Genomic DNA, 14,987 nt, shown 5'->3' on the forward strand with positions numbered 1-14,987 from the left:
TGAAATTTGTTGGATCTATTAATGGAGAACTTTTGAGGTTTTTCTTATTGTTCTCACAGGAATAACTCCCTCGCACAGATTTTTAAGGCTAATGATGCAATTTGACACAATTCCAGAGGAGCCTCATTGAGTTCTTGCACTGATGAAATCTTAAAATTCTAATATTATAGTGAAACCTTTGAATGTCATAGTTGTTTCGCATTGTCCTATTTTAATACTAGGACTTCAATACACATTTATTTATATTTTGAGTGATGGTTTAAGCCAATAAAAGGAATTCTCATTGTTTAGGCTAATTTCAAAAGATACAAATATCATTAACACAAGAAATTAATATCGAGCTCTCATATGTAGGTTTTTCCACACTAGAATATCTTTGGCAACAATAAATACATTTTAAATGCCACTTTAAGGATTGCTGTCACATTCAATCACATACTGACAGGCTATGATTATGTTCTATTGTTTGGAAGCCGGGACTTAAATCCCTACACTCTTTGGTGCTTGCTGCTTCTAGTGTTGGCGCTCAAGACAATTAAGCTGATTTTAGCCAGCTGCACGCTTGAAATGTACAAATAGAAAGCAAAAGAACAACTCTGTCTCTTCTCCTGAGTTTTTGACATGCTCCTCAGTTCCTAGAGTGAACTCTGCACGGACAAAAGAACCGTCCCTGCTCAGCAGTCACGCAGTCATGTTCAGACTCTTTCATCTCTCGGTGAAAAAAAAAGGAAAGAGGAAATCAGCGGCTGAGCTTTTGGACCTGGCCTGTAATGTCCTTTTTGCCCAGAGGGGTTATCTGTGTAATGTGTCTCAGTCACTATTGTCCCACTGAATTTGTTGACATACAGTAAGTGGGTCACGGCTCTGAAGTACCCGGTCTATTCTCAGATTTTGTGCTGCGGTTGACATGGCAACCATACTGGTTGATTAAACATGCGCAGAGGAGATGGGGGGGCGTGCGGGAGCTGAAAAAAAACCTGCTCGCTTCAGGAAAAGGGGGGCTGCGCATTAAATATAGGAAAGCAACGAGACATGTATTCACCCATTACTCTCAGACTGACACAGACACACCATCCCCCCACTGAGCTCTCTCTCTCTCTCTCTCTCTTACTCTCTAACCAGGCTCACTGGCACCCCACCCCCATACAAACTCCTCTGGTAACAAGGAACTAATAACTGCTAGTTGAATGCGCAAAAAATGGAGTCTGATTAGATGTCTTGCATTTGAGTTAAGTCAACATGTGCCAGACATAAAATTAGATCATTATTATTATTATTATTATCTTTTTTGTCACCCCATTATTTAATTCATTGACACACAGCATATTATTAGTTTTCTCTGTAGCTATAACTGCATATAAATAAAGTCAATATACTTCAAAATATGTATTTTAATTAGGGATGCACCAACAAAGACAATCACTACGGGCCAATATCATCTTTAAAGAGCAATTATTTGGAATCAACTCAATATTATTTAGATGATGAATATTCTGCTGAGCGGGAAGTGTCCACTTTTTAGGATATTTCTGTCCAGGGATACTTTTGTCAAATTAGCAAAAGAAAAACAATAAGTATCCGATTATGTATATTGCCTTTAATCCGGCCAAAAAGAGTGACACCTCAGCTGTGGTGTAACAAATACACGATTAAGAGGTCGATTAGGCTTCAACAAATTACAGACAGGCCAATGGGTTTTCAGTCAATGGACATGAGTCAGAAGCCTTATAGAGGGATCAGTGAATTAAACAAGATGCAATGCAATATTGAATTATTTAAGGTTAATTTTGGAAATCTTTGGTGGCTCTTGAGACTCTGTGAACAGATTCAGTAAGGTAAAAAAATAACATGCACTAAAGCAGACCCGCTATGAGCTGGTAAAAAAAACAGGTAACATAAATCTAAGCATGAGGCAACTGAATAAATATTGTAATTATCAATATGAACAAACAATATCTAACTCATTAGAACCTTAAAGAGGGCAACATATGCTTCGTTAATTAACCCCAACTGATGTTGGAGCCATGTTTTCTTTGAAGGACACATCATTTAGCTCTAAGCATTATTTAAGGATAGCCTCGTCCCCAATGTGTTGCCCGGGCCAGTGAGAGTGTCTGAGAGTGTGTGTGTGTGTGTGTGTGTGTGTGTGTGTGTGTGTGTGTGTGTGTGTGTATTTGTGTCCCTTTTGCCTGTCGGATATGACACTGACAGATGGAGGAGAAGTAGGAGGTGGGAGGGGCCTCGGGAGGGGGTCATCCTTTCTCTTTGTATTAGGGAGATGCCTTCTGTTGATTGGACCTCGGTGTTTGGGGTCATGTAGGCTTAATTTCTTTTTTTTTAACAGATGCTTTTTTTGTGTGTGAAGGATAAAATATCCAAAACCCAAAACCGTCATCTCCTGAAATCCTGTCTCTTTGTTTAAAATTCATTAGATTAATACTTGTGTTGCCAGATTTTCTTTTATGGAAAGTCTAATTTATTTGATTCACACTCAGAGGGAAGAATACCTTAGTTGGTCCATCCCAGTTAGAGACACATAGGGAACTAGAAAGGATTCAAACTGGGTATTACTTTGAAATAATTTTCTATTTTTATAGTCATGGACCTTCAGTGCTTTGGGGTCGCCTCCAGACTGTAATAATATAAAAAAGATAATATCCAAAATACTAGAGTAGCTCAAACTGTCTGACCAATACCAAGGATATAGCACACATAATATTATTTGTTATTGCTTCTTCTGGATAATTTATATAAGGTTAGCTAAAGTCAATGAGGCCAAATTCTCAATTTGACTCGCTTTCGGTCTGTCCTTCAGAAGACAACCGGTACTACACCTGTGGGCAAGATCAATTCAAATACTTGCAACTCCTCATCAAGTAGAGGATCTTTTATTTTCATTGCAGGTGATGTTGGGCTAAGCAGAAAGCATGAATAATGAATGCGAGAGGCTTGTGCTCTGCTGCACTGTGCCGCTTCTAAATTATGGATCAAGCATCCAGTAGCTCTCCGAGTCCATTCGCATCACCACTTGCCATTTTTCACCAGCTCGATACGCAGTTAGTTAAGATCAATGAAGAGTTAGAGAGGAAATGAGAGGATGCGCCGGTGTGAGGGGAAGTCTTGTGTTAATGCAGTGCAGACATGTATCAGCTAAAAGCCGTATCACGACAGCCATAGAGCAATCACAGCATGGGCCGGTTTTAATGGGATCCTCAAAACGTTTAGCTTCAGTGCTAGAATGCAAGACTATAAACAGACGAGGTGATACTGTAGCCTTCACTGAATGCTCCACTCTAGACTTCATATTTTTTTTCCTGTTAGTCCATAATGTAATATATACTATTTACAGATGTCATTTTAACCCGTCATTTAATGTATGCCCTTTAAACAGCCCACAATTTATTGGATCAGAGGAGTTTTCCCAACACAAAATTAAAGGCAGACAATCAATAAAACATCACTGTTGTTGCCACCGCTCTCTAATGCTCCCATCTTACCCTGTAACTTCATATTCAACTGTTTCCATGGAAACAACACTTCCTTTCAGTCAAGACGCAAAACTATAATAATGCATACCAGCCAACCAGGTCTGTTATTAGTGTTATAAGCAATAATGAAAGCTGACTATTGATTTGATTGGCGCCGTCGTACATCATGGAGAGGTCCAATATATTTAAAATGAAGAACAGCAGAGATGCCCCCTCCAGCTAGTTTAATTTGTCTGCAGAAATGTAAATAATGCAGAGGTAATAAACCTTGATTGAGGCCATGACATAAATCATTTATATTGCTGCTTATCCCCCTTCGTGTAGAGCACAGGCTCCCAACATCTACAGCACCAAAGTTAGCCAGCATGTCTCAAAGGTGGGTAAAAGAAAGCAGTAGTAAGTGCTCCCACTCCAGGTGAGTTCACTAAGACATTCTTTTCAAACTTGGGCTTGACTCTTGTATTTTACTTCAGCCTCTTTTGAGATTGAAGACCAAATTAATTGGACACCTATCAATAAATAATGTACTTTTATAAAGTGTTCACGTTTTCCATCAGGGTGTTTCATAAAAACAGTTTTGCTCACATATGACTTAAAAAACACAATGCCCTGTAGAGTATTTAATCATCACTTGGCTGTTTTGCTCAGTATTTATATGACTGGACAGTTTGATCTTTTACACTCACTTAAACAGGCACACTGACCCAGAGCATGGAGGGTAAATGGCACTGCTCTCTCTCATCATGTCATAAAACACCATCGCATCAATAAATCCTGTCACTGCCTGCTCCCTGAAATTGAAAGGTAACTCTAGATAATGAGTCTGAGGGAAGGGATGGTGATAGAATCACTTTCAGTCTTAGACATACTGAAACAATGGCTATTGGTGCAGTACCATGTATTTCTAACAGTCATTTAATGGAACACGTTCATTAACTGCGACCAGGAGCTCTATAGCCCGCTATGTTGGTCAGTCAGTTAACACACCTTTTGGTGGCCACAGTTTTTTCCACAAGGAGTATGTGTGTGTTTGTAGCATGAATGTATGGATGTATGTTCCTGTGTGGTCGCAGCTATTTGCCTTATGAGCATGCATATAGTAAGTGGCCAAATACACTAAATCTGATGTATTTCCAGTGCGGGCGTAATGATAACAGTTCATTTTTCAATCTAAAAAAGGACTCAAATCAACTGTAACTCCAGCAGACCCCAATGCAATAGAAAGACAGTAATAGACACACCCAACCTACTGCTGAATGATAACACTGGCAAACAATTTGCGTAAATCCACTTTTGATTAAACGTAACCAATTCACACTTATTCTATGGGAGCTGACCAAAAGTATTCTAGGAAACAACTAACAGCTGTGCGAACAAGGCAAGTTGAGCAAAAATGCTGACATCAAAATGAATGACAAAATAGCCATACAATAGTTTGATATCATTTATCTGACTATTTAAACCTCACTATCCATTGGACTTAAATTGTTGAATTAAAGCTTGTTTCACCATTGAGCCAAGAAACGGCACTCCCTACCAGCTGATAGGGAGTCCTAGCTATCTGAACCTACTGCAGGCTGAGAGAGTCACACGAATTAAAGTGTGAATTGGTTTGAAGGCACCAGGGAGAGGATGTCAGATGGCATCGTCAGTACCTGCTAGTCTGAAAGGCACCAAAGGTGAGGTATCCCCCTGAATTTGATGTCCCTTTCCAGGTAATGTCCCATTCCCCTGGGCTGGGTGTGATGGAGACATACCAAGGCAGTGATGATACAGGAATGTTTGAAACAGCAAACAGTTGGCGACACAGCAAGCCTACCCTGTAACACCTACCTATTCAGACCTGTACCTCCTGTTTAAACCATCCACTTGAGCATAAAATGGGCATAATTCCAACTTTGCACAAATAAGCCCAGACGACATCCATAAATAGAGACTAAAAACAGGGAATATAAGCATATCCATGAGTCATTGATAACCTAACTCATTTGTATTTTGAATCCATTTATAATTCTTAAAATTGTTAGCTAACCTGGGTGTGAAAAGCTGCCGAGTTCATAGTGAAATAGCATATATATATTCTGAGCAAACCTTCCCTAGACAAGAGTGTAATAGGGAGGCAGAAGAGACATTCTACAGTCTGGCACTGCATTACATCAGCAAGGATGCAGATAATCAAGGCAAGCCCTGGCGAGGGTCGGCGCTGCATCAAGCGTTTGAGTGCTCAGCACAGCCCAGCAGGCGGACCAGCTACTTGGTATTCCACTCAGGTTGGGATCAGTCAGAAACAGAGAGTTGAGGAGGAGGCGGAGGGATATTTGTTCATGCCCCTGCTTTGTAACGCAGGTGAAGACAGCGAGATAACCATAAAAGAGATGGTGCTAAATGCATCCTTGAACGATGTTAACATGTTTTATCAACTCTGCAAGTGACAATGAAAACTGACTGTGCTGTCATGGAGTCTCTTTTCTGAACGAGTGCCGCCGTGTTAATGCAGATTAATTCAATCACAGGCCGTGATAGTGATGTAACTGATCAAGGGGAACTTCCCGTTTTTATGAACACAAACTTAAATTTGTCTATTTCACATGCGTGTATTGAGTTGGACTGAGATGGGCTTTCTGGAAAAATGTGTCTGTGTGGTAATTATACTGCAATACACTGCAAGACCTTATAGAGCCTGGTTTTGTTCCACGCTTCAACAGGAAATACACTCCACCTCCCGTTGTTACTCTGAGAAATGGCGTCTCAGTACCCCAAACAACAACCACACTTGATGCACAAGCATGACGGGGAGACTCATAAATCTAAGCAATACACACACACACACTCTTATGCATAAGTATTTACAGACTCAGCTGCTCTGTGAGAAATCTGTGCGAGAGGAGATTGAAGTTGGAGCCGAGCAGCGATTAGTCACCTTTAGGGCCCATGGGAACAGGAAACCGAGCAAAGAAGAATGGGGTTAAAGGTCAGGATCACCGTGCAAAGCTCAGGCTGAGTTTTTAGAGCTGAATAAAATGTCATCATCCTCTGTAGGGCTGAACAACTGACAGAACGAATATGCTGCACAAACCTAGAATACAGGGAAAATGGGAAGTCAGATGACTGCATAGTGACTGCTGCAAGTGGAAGTGGCCATTAAATATCTTACTCCATTTTATGGCTTTGAATGCTGTAGTCTGTAGTCCAGCTGTCAAGTTGTTGTAGTTTGTTCAGGCATGCATGAAGGGCTGCGAACACCCCCCCCTCCTCCGCCCCCCCTCCAGATGTGGTTTGAATGTTTGATATTCTCAAAAAAGCAGAACAGTGTATTCGCCCATTGGCAAAGTTTTGTTGCATTATTTAAAATTTAGAAAAATAGTAAGAATCATGTTTTACTTTGTGTCACGCACCCCACGGAAATGTCTACTCATCCTGGATTTCTTTTCTTCTTTGAGAAGTTTGACCCTCCTTTTCTGTCTTCATTGACTAACAGTTGTTTCTGTATGCTTTTGTGTGTCTTCAGGATGCCTTGAATGCTGCATCAAATGTCTGGGTGGGATCCCATACCCATCTCTTATAGCCACCATCTTGCTGTATGCGGGCGTGGCTCTGTTCTGCGGCTGCGGACATGAGGCCCTGTCTGGCACCGTCACCATCCTTCAGAACTACTTTGAGGTGGTGCGGAACCCTGTGGATGCACTGGACGTCTTCACCATGTGAGTAGGAAAGAATCACACGGGATTTAGTTGTTGACGAAAACATTATTGACCCTTAAGAATTGGCAGTTCGCATCCCTCCGAGGGGAAAATACCATTAATATATGCTCTTTTACACAGCCTACACTACATTTTCTACACTGCACCACATCTCAAAATGAATACTTGTTACATTTTTGAGAACAAAGTGTAACATTGTGTTGTCATGGATGTTTTTAGTTGTTCTCTATTCATTCTTTAGGATTGACATCATCAAGTATGTGATCTACGGCATTGCTTCGGCTTTCTTCGTCTATGGAATCCTGCTGATGGTGGAGGGCTTCTTCACCAGTGGAGCCATTAAAGACTTGTATGGAGACTTTAAGATAACCACCTGCGGACGCTGTGTCAGCGCTTGGGTAGGACGAACAGTTTGGTGCATACTGACTGTCAACTTTAGCTTAGATTTTGGTTGTGATATCCCCTATTTATTGCTATTGTAATAAAAACTACTACTGTATATGTGCGTTCACTGCTGCTGCACATTTCAAGGAATCACTTGGTAATCAAATTCCCAGAGGGATACCCTCGAAGGTTGAGTAAGAGTTGAAAACCTCTTTAAGTCATTTTTTGGCCCTAGATGGCAATCACTGCGGATGTTTTATGTCCAGCTCTTTTTGTAAAGATTTTTAACAAATCACTTCAGCCTTAAACTATCAGGTCATTGCAGCTGTCCAGGTTAGAGTCCGACCTGCGGCCCTTTGCTGCATGTGCCCCGTCTCTCTCTCTCCTATTTTTCAACCTCCAGCTGTATTATATAAATAAAAGGCATGAAAAGGCCAAAGAAATCATCATTCAAAAGAAGAAAAAAGAAGTAACAGATTTTATAAAACCAGTGTATGCATCACTATTGTGTTACACCAATTATTAATAAAATATTATGGATCGCTACTGTAGCTAATGACATATGTAGAACATGTAGGAATTGAGTAAGCATGGCAAATAAGGCAGCAAAACATATTGTAATGCTGCTGTGCTCTAAATGATTTGTTGATTTGCATGCGTTTGTGTGGAATAATCAAAAAAGACATTCCTAATACACATACTGTGTCACAGCACAGTGCTCTAAAATTGCATTGAAAATATCTATCAAAATACTTTTATTATACTGCCATAATGAAAAATTAGAAGCAAGCACTGTGGCACGGAGCATATCAAAGAGCCTGCAGCAACCCTAACAAGATTATCTCTGGGATATAATTGTTTAGCAAATTTGAAGCTCCAAAGGGAGGCAAAGGAAATGAGCTGTGCTGTGGTATTTGTGGTCCTACGGGTCGTTAAGTTTGTATGTACTAATCTCGTGCCCATGGAAATGTCCAAACCAAAATAAGATTGGTTGGCAGTAGGTGGGGGCTTGGGAAGGGTCACACCAGACAATCAATCCCTCAAGAGCCTTGTGTCCTTCAATAATGCCCTGGAACAAGACAAAAAACCCACTCTATACTGAAATAGTGGTAGTAGTAGTAGTGTATCAGGACAAATAACACGCCAGTCTAATCTGAAATGACTTGAAAACAGAGTTCAATCTTACATAAATAACATTAAGTAACCTAAGTGTGATCTGTGTCCCTCTGTTGCGATTGCAGTTCATCATGCTGACATACATCTTCATGCTGGCTTGGCTCGGAGTGACTGCTTTCACCTCCCTCCCAGTCTTTATTTATTTCAACATCTGGAATATTTGCCAAAACGCTACCGTGCTGGAGGGGGCTACACTCTGCCTGGACCCGCGCCAGTATGGTAAGGGTGGATATCCTGTCTCCATTTCTTCACTCCCCCACTGTTTAGATGTCAGTTACTTGGATCCCTCTGACTCCAGCTGCTCCTGACACCTTTTTCCATCTATGTTTAACTGAATTTCTGCTACTATTTTAGTTTCTTGGAAAGGTTATTCTTTCCCAAGTCATGTAGTAGTTTTCTTAAGTACAGCCCCTGGTTTATTCGCTAAAACCTTTTTCAAATTCTGAATGGATATTGCAGCTATTAGAGCTATGGATAAGTGATGGTTAATATAATAGAAAATTACATTTTGGCATATAACAGAACTCATATCCTACTGCACAGGAATCTCATATATGGTACATTTCACACTTTATTTGTTTTATTACATTATTTTGCATATAAGGGAATTAATTGAATTAAATAAACCACTTTTGAGATTAAATCAATTACTCAATTTCATGGCGATGGTCCCTATTTTTACATTTACGATATATTTGACCAACTGTTACTCCTCAAATCACTGTCCTGAAAACTTTAATGATCCAGTATAACATCATGTTAAGCTGGGATAAAGGTCCACTTTATCAGTAGCTTGTGTATGGCTGCTTCATTATTTTTAATTAGTGCCACATCTTTCAGTCCATTAACCACCAGCGGCCATTAATACAGCCCCTGTGTCAACAACCATTTCAGCTGCCACCACCAAATTATAAGCCTATAACATGCCTTTGTGCAAAAGCATGTAAATTAAGTCTGTATTATAATGGTTTAATTGTATATATAAACCTTTTGCTAGTGTTTTACCACCTGCAACAGCAATACTGGAATTGTTTACACCTTGCTAGTCTGTGTGTGTGTGTGTGTGTGTGTGTGTGTGTGTGTGTGTGTGTGTGTGTGTGTGTGCGTGTGTGTGTGTGTGTGTGTGTGATCCCGGAGACACCTACTGTAGCGGGACCAACCACAGAAGCAGTTTTGAGTACTTTGCTAGGAGTTTGTCTATGTCTTTATCTGTCTGCGTCTGTCACAACTATGCAAGATACAGTAGAAATGTTAGAGGTGGGTAATTGAGGTCACAAAGAAGACAGAGGTCTAAGACAGGTGTGGTCAGAGCAAGAGCATTAAAAGTAGGGGGTTGGGAAGTAGGAAAGGGGCCTTTGGCGCAACACTTTATGTCCCTGGCCCAATTTGGCGCACTTTGCTATTGTCCATTCTTTGTCTATATTTAGTAGCTTACAAGTGTCCATACATGCAATATTTCTTTATTTCAGGTATTGTGCCAATTGCTGATGCGAAAACAGTGTGTGCTGGATCAGAGAAATTCTACAAGATGTGTGAATCCAATGAGGTAAGGGGAAAGCAATACGTATCTAAGTATCATCAAACAGTATCCGTAGATTACATCAATTAAGACTTTTGCCCAGAAATATGGATATGTAATCAATGTAAGCAGAATAATACAAACATTAGAAGCATGATTATGAGCAGTTTGTTAGTTTGAATGTCAACAGCAGTTGGACAGTCATTTAAAAGATCTCAGACTGCCGCAATCACATAATAAACATACCAGTTCATCCTCAAAACTACTGCTGAGGTTCCCTTGAACAAGGCACTTGCTCTGGTGGAGCTGTTCAGAGGCAGACAGTAAAATAATAGTATAATAAATATACCCACAAGCGGCAACTGAGGGTTCAAACCCTTTCTTGGTCAACAGAAGCAAGTAGCGCAATTTCCAGAATCTATGATGTAAAAAGCAATGAGTAGGTTTTGGGGAAAACAAAGTCACTTCAGCAGATTTAAGTCAGTCCAGAGGAGTGAAAACAATTGCACGCTCGTTTCATCATCACAATGGATTTAGCACAAACTGCACGGTGTTAATTACAGCGCCGCCATGTGGACGATTTGGCTCATATTCCTAGGGAGCAAGAGTCTGATTTTCATGTTTCTTGCCCATTTCAGCCTAAGCAATTTGGGAAACTGCAGGTGACAACAAATAACACTAAACCGGGACTTGAATAAAGTACATTAGATAGACCAGAGAGCTGTATATGTTCTGTTTCCTTGTGTGATGGAACATGCTGTGGTTACTCACAGCAACAAACGCATTACGCCTGTGCATAACGCAAAGAAACTGAGTAACACCATGCAAACATTATCCACATCGACTGCACAGCAACAGTTGCTGACTGGGTATATTGCTTACATGCTATATTCAAAAGGCACCTATAAGCACAAAATTACAGATATTCCTGAAAAAACAAAACAAAAAAAGCTTAGTTTTATTAATATTATTAATAATTATATTAGTTTTCGATATTCCCCATGTAATAGCATGAATCGACATGTATAACAGTTCATAATCATGTGTTTGTAGATATAAAACAGAACGAACTGAATGTTGACAAGTGCATTTTCAAGCAGGATTTTCATATGCAGACCACTGGTGTCCACTAATGCTGTAAGAGTAATGTGTGCTGTGATGTGTTTCTGATACAGCTGGACATGACATTCCACCTGTTCATCTGTGCCCTTGCTGGAGCAGGAGCTGCTGTTATTGCTATGGTGAGACACCAATAAAACACAAACTTCTTTTTTCCACTAATCCAATTCAATATCATATCCTTCTTTGGTGTAAGCATGTCATTTCTGCCGTGGTAGGTGTTCTTTTTAAAATATAAAGGGAAAACGGCAGGTGGGTAAATATCTGTGTTGTGGCTGGAACATGACGAGGCTGCGTTGTGTTTGCCTGTGAGAGAATAGCTGTAGATGGGAGAGAAGGCATTTTGGCGCAGTGAAAAAGACAGGGTTTGTCTCCCTCCCTCTTGCGGAGGCGCCAGGCATGTCATGCCGTCGTCATGGAAACAGGGAGAAGAAAGGCTCAGAGATTGTTGCAAACATCACTCAGTAATTTGTGAGGAGCCATTTTCTGAGAAACAGAAGGTGTTTGCTATTCAAGGATGATGTTGCAAACTGTGACACACTCATTTTTTCCCCAGACAGAATTCAGACACACGGATGCATCCCAATAATGAGCTGACCTCAAACAGCCTCAAAGCCAAAAGCACAATCATTGCTTTAAAAAAAGATTCAAATTAATGTCTAAATTGCCGTCCCCTAATTGGTCTTTCTGCATATCAGAAACAAAGAGCCGTGCAGCTATGAGACTGTCATTCCCTGTGAACAGAGAAGCAGTGTTACAGCATCAGTCATTTAAGCACAATGCATTCATTATATCCTTAGCTGCTATGGTAACAAGCCCAAGACCACATTAAGCATTATGCTGCCACCTGCTGGGTCAATGGAAATATCCTCCCTAATTTAAAAAGGTACCCAAAAGAGCTTTTCAAGTCTATCCATTGCATTTTAAATTAATTTATTAGCAGTAAAAGTCATTAATTTGCTTCTACAAAAGAAATAAAAATGAAAAATAAAGCATACGTTCTACTCTAATGACATTATGTAATATGATTTCACAGCTACTGAGCAAATATGAACACAAAGCTTGGAAGGCAGATCTATGATTTTAATTTGAACTGCTCTGCATTGGTGCACCCTTCATAATTTCCCATATCTCACAGATCCACTACTTGATGGTGCTGTCTGCCAACTGGGCCTACGTGAAGGACGCCTGCAGGATGCAGAAGTACGAGGACATCAAGTCAAAGGAGGAGCAGGAGCTTCATGACATCCACTCCACTCGCTCCAAGGAGCGTCTCAACGCCTACACATAAAGAGCAGCGTGAGGCCTGGCCCTGCCACTCCGGCCTCTCTCCCTTTCTCTCTCTTCTGTCTTTCTATCTGTCTCTCTCTACCATCCCCTCCTGAGGGGGGGCGGATGGCGCCTAGGGCCCTCGCCACTGCTGATGTCACTGGTGCGTCATATGACAATGTGGTCTGGGGAGGGGACGTCACACAAACCTCCTCAGTCACAAACAGCATTTCAGATGAAAAAAAAGCCCCTTTACCTCTCTCATGGATGGTGTTATAATTATCATACTGGCCGTTATATTATTCTTGATACGAGTCGTTTAGTGCTAATAGTAGTTTTAGTGTAGTTTCTAGAATCAGAAGTAGCAGTAGTATTTAAGTTTGTTTTGTTTTTTACTTTGAATAATTTGCGTAGAGTCCTTTTATTTTTCTTATTTTTTTATTTGATGCTACGTGTCATTTTGCTCTCCTGCATAATTTATTTTTGCTGATTTCCGAGGGGGTCAACAGGGGCTTAAAAGGGTTTTCAAGCACATTTCTCATGTCGTGTGTCTGGAGATTTCATGTTTAAAAGTGATGTACTGTATGTGAACGGTTGGTTCGTTTTGAAAAATCTTTTAAATCTCACAACACAACCATGAAGCATCATAAGCCTTTGTCATACTAGTATTCCCAGGGATTAAAATCACTTTCGCATGAAAGTAACTCAATCTGTTTTTCTATTTGAAGTTGTACGATAGCAAGACAACTATTACATAATAATAATAATAAATACCAAATTAGTAGAGGAAAACAAATATTTGCTAGATGTGCCAAGCCTGTTAAGCCGGAAACAATGACTTTGATAGATATCAAAGATGCGATTAGTCAATTAAATATAAAGTATGGGTTATTTTATGATAATCTTGCCAATTCAATTATCTTAGGACTGTGAATGACTCCATCTTCTTTGAATCACGAGCCACAAAAGCACATGCAAACATACTTTCATAACCCCTTTTTTAATTTCTTAAAAAGGGTACTTTATAAATACAAAACTCCTGTTTTCGCAGAACTCTGCACTGTATATACTGATATATCAAATCATACCTATATGTTAAGCACTGACATTTAAGGACAATGAATATGAGAATAAGAAGAGGTGTGGGTCAGTCCACCCTGCATCTATCTGTTTCAACCGAAAAGAAACCCCGACGGTTGTTGGTGTAATGGCACTCCTTGGTGAATTATCAGATGTGAGAAAAGTGTGTGTCACAGTAAATGTGTTCATGACAGTCAGTAACTGTATAGCTTACACATCCTGATGGAGCTAGTTTCATGCACTTATTTGACCATTTCTGTGCTCTCTCTAGATGTAAGCGCATTGGTGTTCAACTCGAAGTTGGATAACTGTACTGTTAGTAAAGAACTGTGAATTTAGATGTTTTTCGTGGCATGGACATGCATTAATATAGTCTTCTTGACTCAAAAGTTACTTTATTTCACTTCTTTATTTATACACCTTTGACTGTCTTGCTGGATCAACCCTTTGTTTATATGTGCAGTACTAAACCTCCCACGCTTACCGCGTTATGCTACTGATATTAGAGACTCTAGTCTTTGAGTTGTGTCTGTTTAGTTTGTGATGAGCTCTCAACCATGTCTTAAATCTAATACTTGTACCAACATTGCTTACTCTGTAATGATCGGTGAAAATGCTTTCAGCTTTCTCCTCGTATTAGTCTTTTGTACTTTCACTACGAATGCTTAGCAGGCTTTAAATTGAATATGTTTTGTACATTCATGTGCCAACAGCTTGAAGTGGCTTATTTGACCTGTATGATCAAATTTGCTTGCATTAATAAAATTCACTTGTGTACTTGTTAATAAATACTTCTTGTGTCTTGCGTCCATTTTGTTTTTTGTTTTTATAGGTTAAAATGATTTGGTAGCCCTGCTGTGTGTTATAGAATTTGTAATAACTACCATATGCGCCAATGTATCACTGTTATTGACTATAAGGTGAGTCGTGAAATATGTTCAGGCAGGATTAGTTGTTTTTTTAGAGACAGAACTATGTTAAGAATAGAAAGGAAATTGATGTTTATTGTTGGGAAATACTCAGTAACAACTTCACACCACTAGATGTCTCCCTGTCCTCTTAGTCATTCCAAATTAAGAGTTTTGCAGCCAAAAGTTTAGACTTAACACAGTATTGTATCTGCATGAGTTACATTATGAAGCACTCTCAAATATGTTTATATAATTTATATTTACACAGAAAGTATATGGGCTTTTTTTTTTAAGATCACTTTATTCTTTTTAAGATATGAGTGTGAACGTTTTGTGCAAG

General features: G+C 39.8%; 1 protein-coding gene across 1 annotated transcript in view; it reads left to right on the forward strand.

The window, feature by feature from the left end:
* The window catches only part of gpm6aa (glycoprotein M6Aa), a 19,503-nt gene extending 5,111 nt beyond the window's left edge, over nucleotides 1-14,392 (forward strand). Inside the window, exons 2-7 of the mRNA XM_083915682.1 lie at nucleotides 6,997-7,189; nucleotides 7,431-7,587; nucleotides 8,815-8,968; nucleotides 10,219-10,295; nucleotides 11,444-11,509; nucleotides 12,526-14,392. Coding sequence (XP_083771808.1) covers nucleotides 6,997-7,189; nucleotides 7,431-7,587; nucleotides 8,815-8,968; nucleotides 10,219-10,295; nucleotides 11,444-11,509; nucleotides 12,526-12,678 — 800 coding nt within the window. The 3' untranslated portion in view covers nucleotides 12,679-14,392. The remainder of the gene's footprint in view (nucleotides 1-6,996; nucleotides 7,190-7,430; nucleotides 7,588-8,814; nucleotides 8,969-10,218; nucleotides 10,296-11,443; nucleotides 11,510-12,525) is intronic.
* Nucleotides 14,393-14,987: the final 595 nt, after the last annotated feature.

This window comes from Echiichthys vipera (assembly GCF_963691815.1).
Source record: "Echiichthys vipera genome assembly, chromosome: 6".
In the NCBI taxonomy this organism is placed as follows: domain Eukaryota; kingdom Metazoa; phylum Chordata; class Actinopteri; order Perciformes; family Trachinidae; genus Echiichthys; species Echiichthys vipera.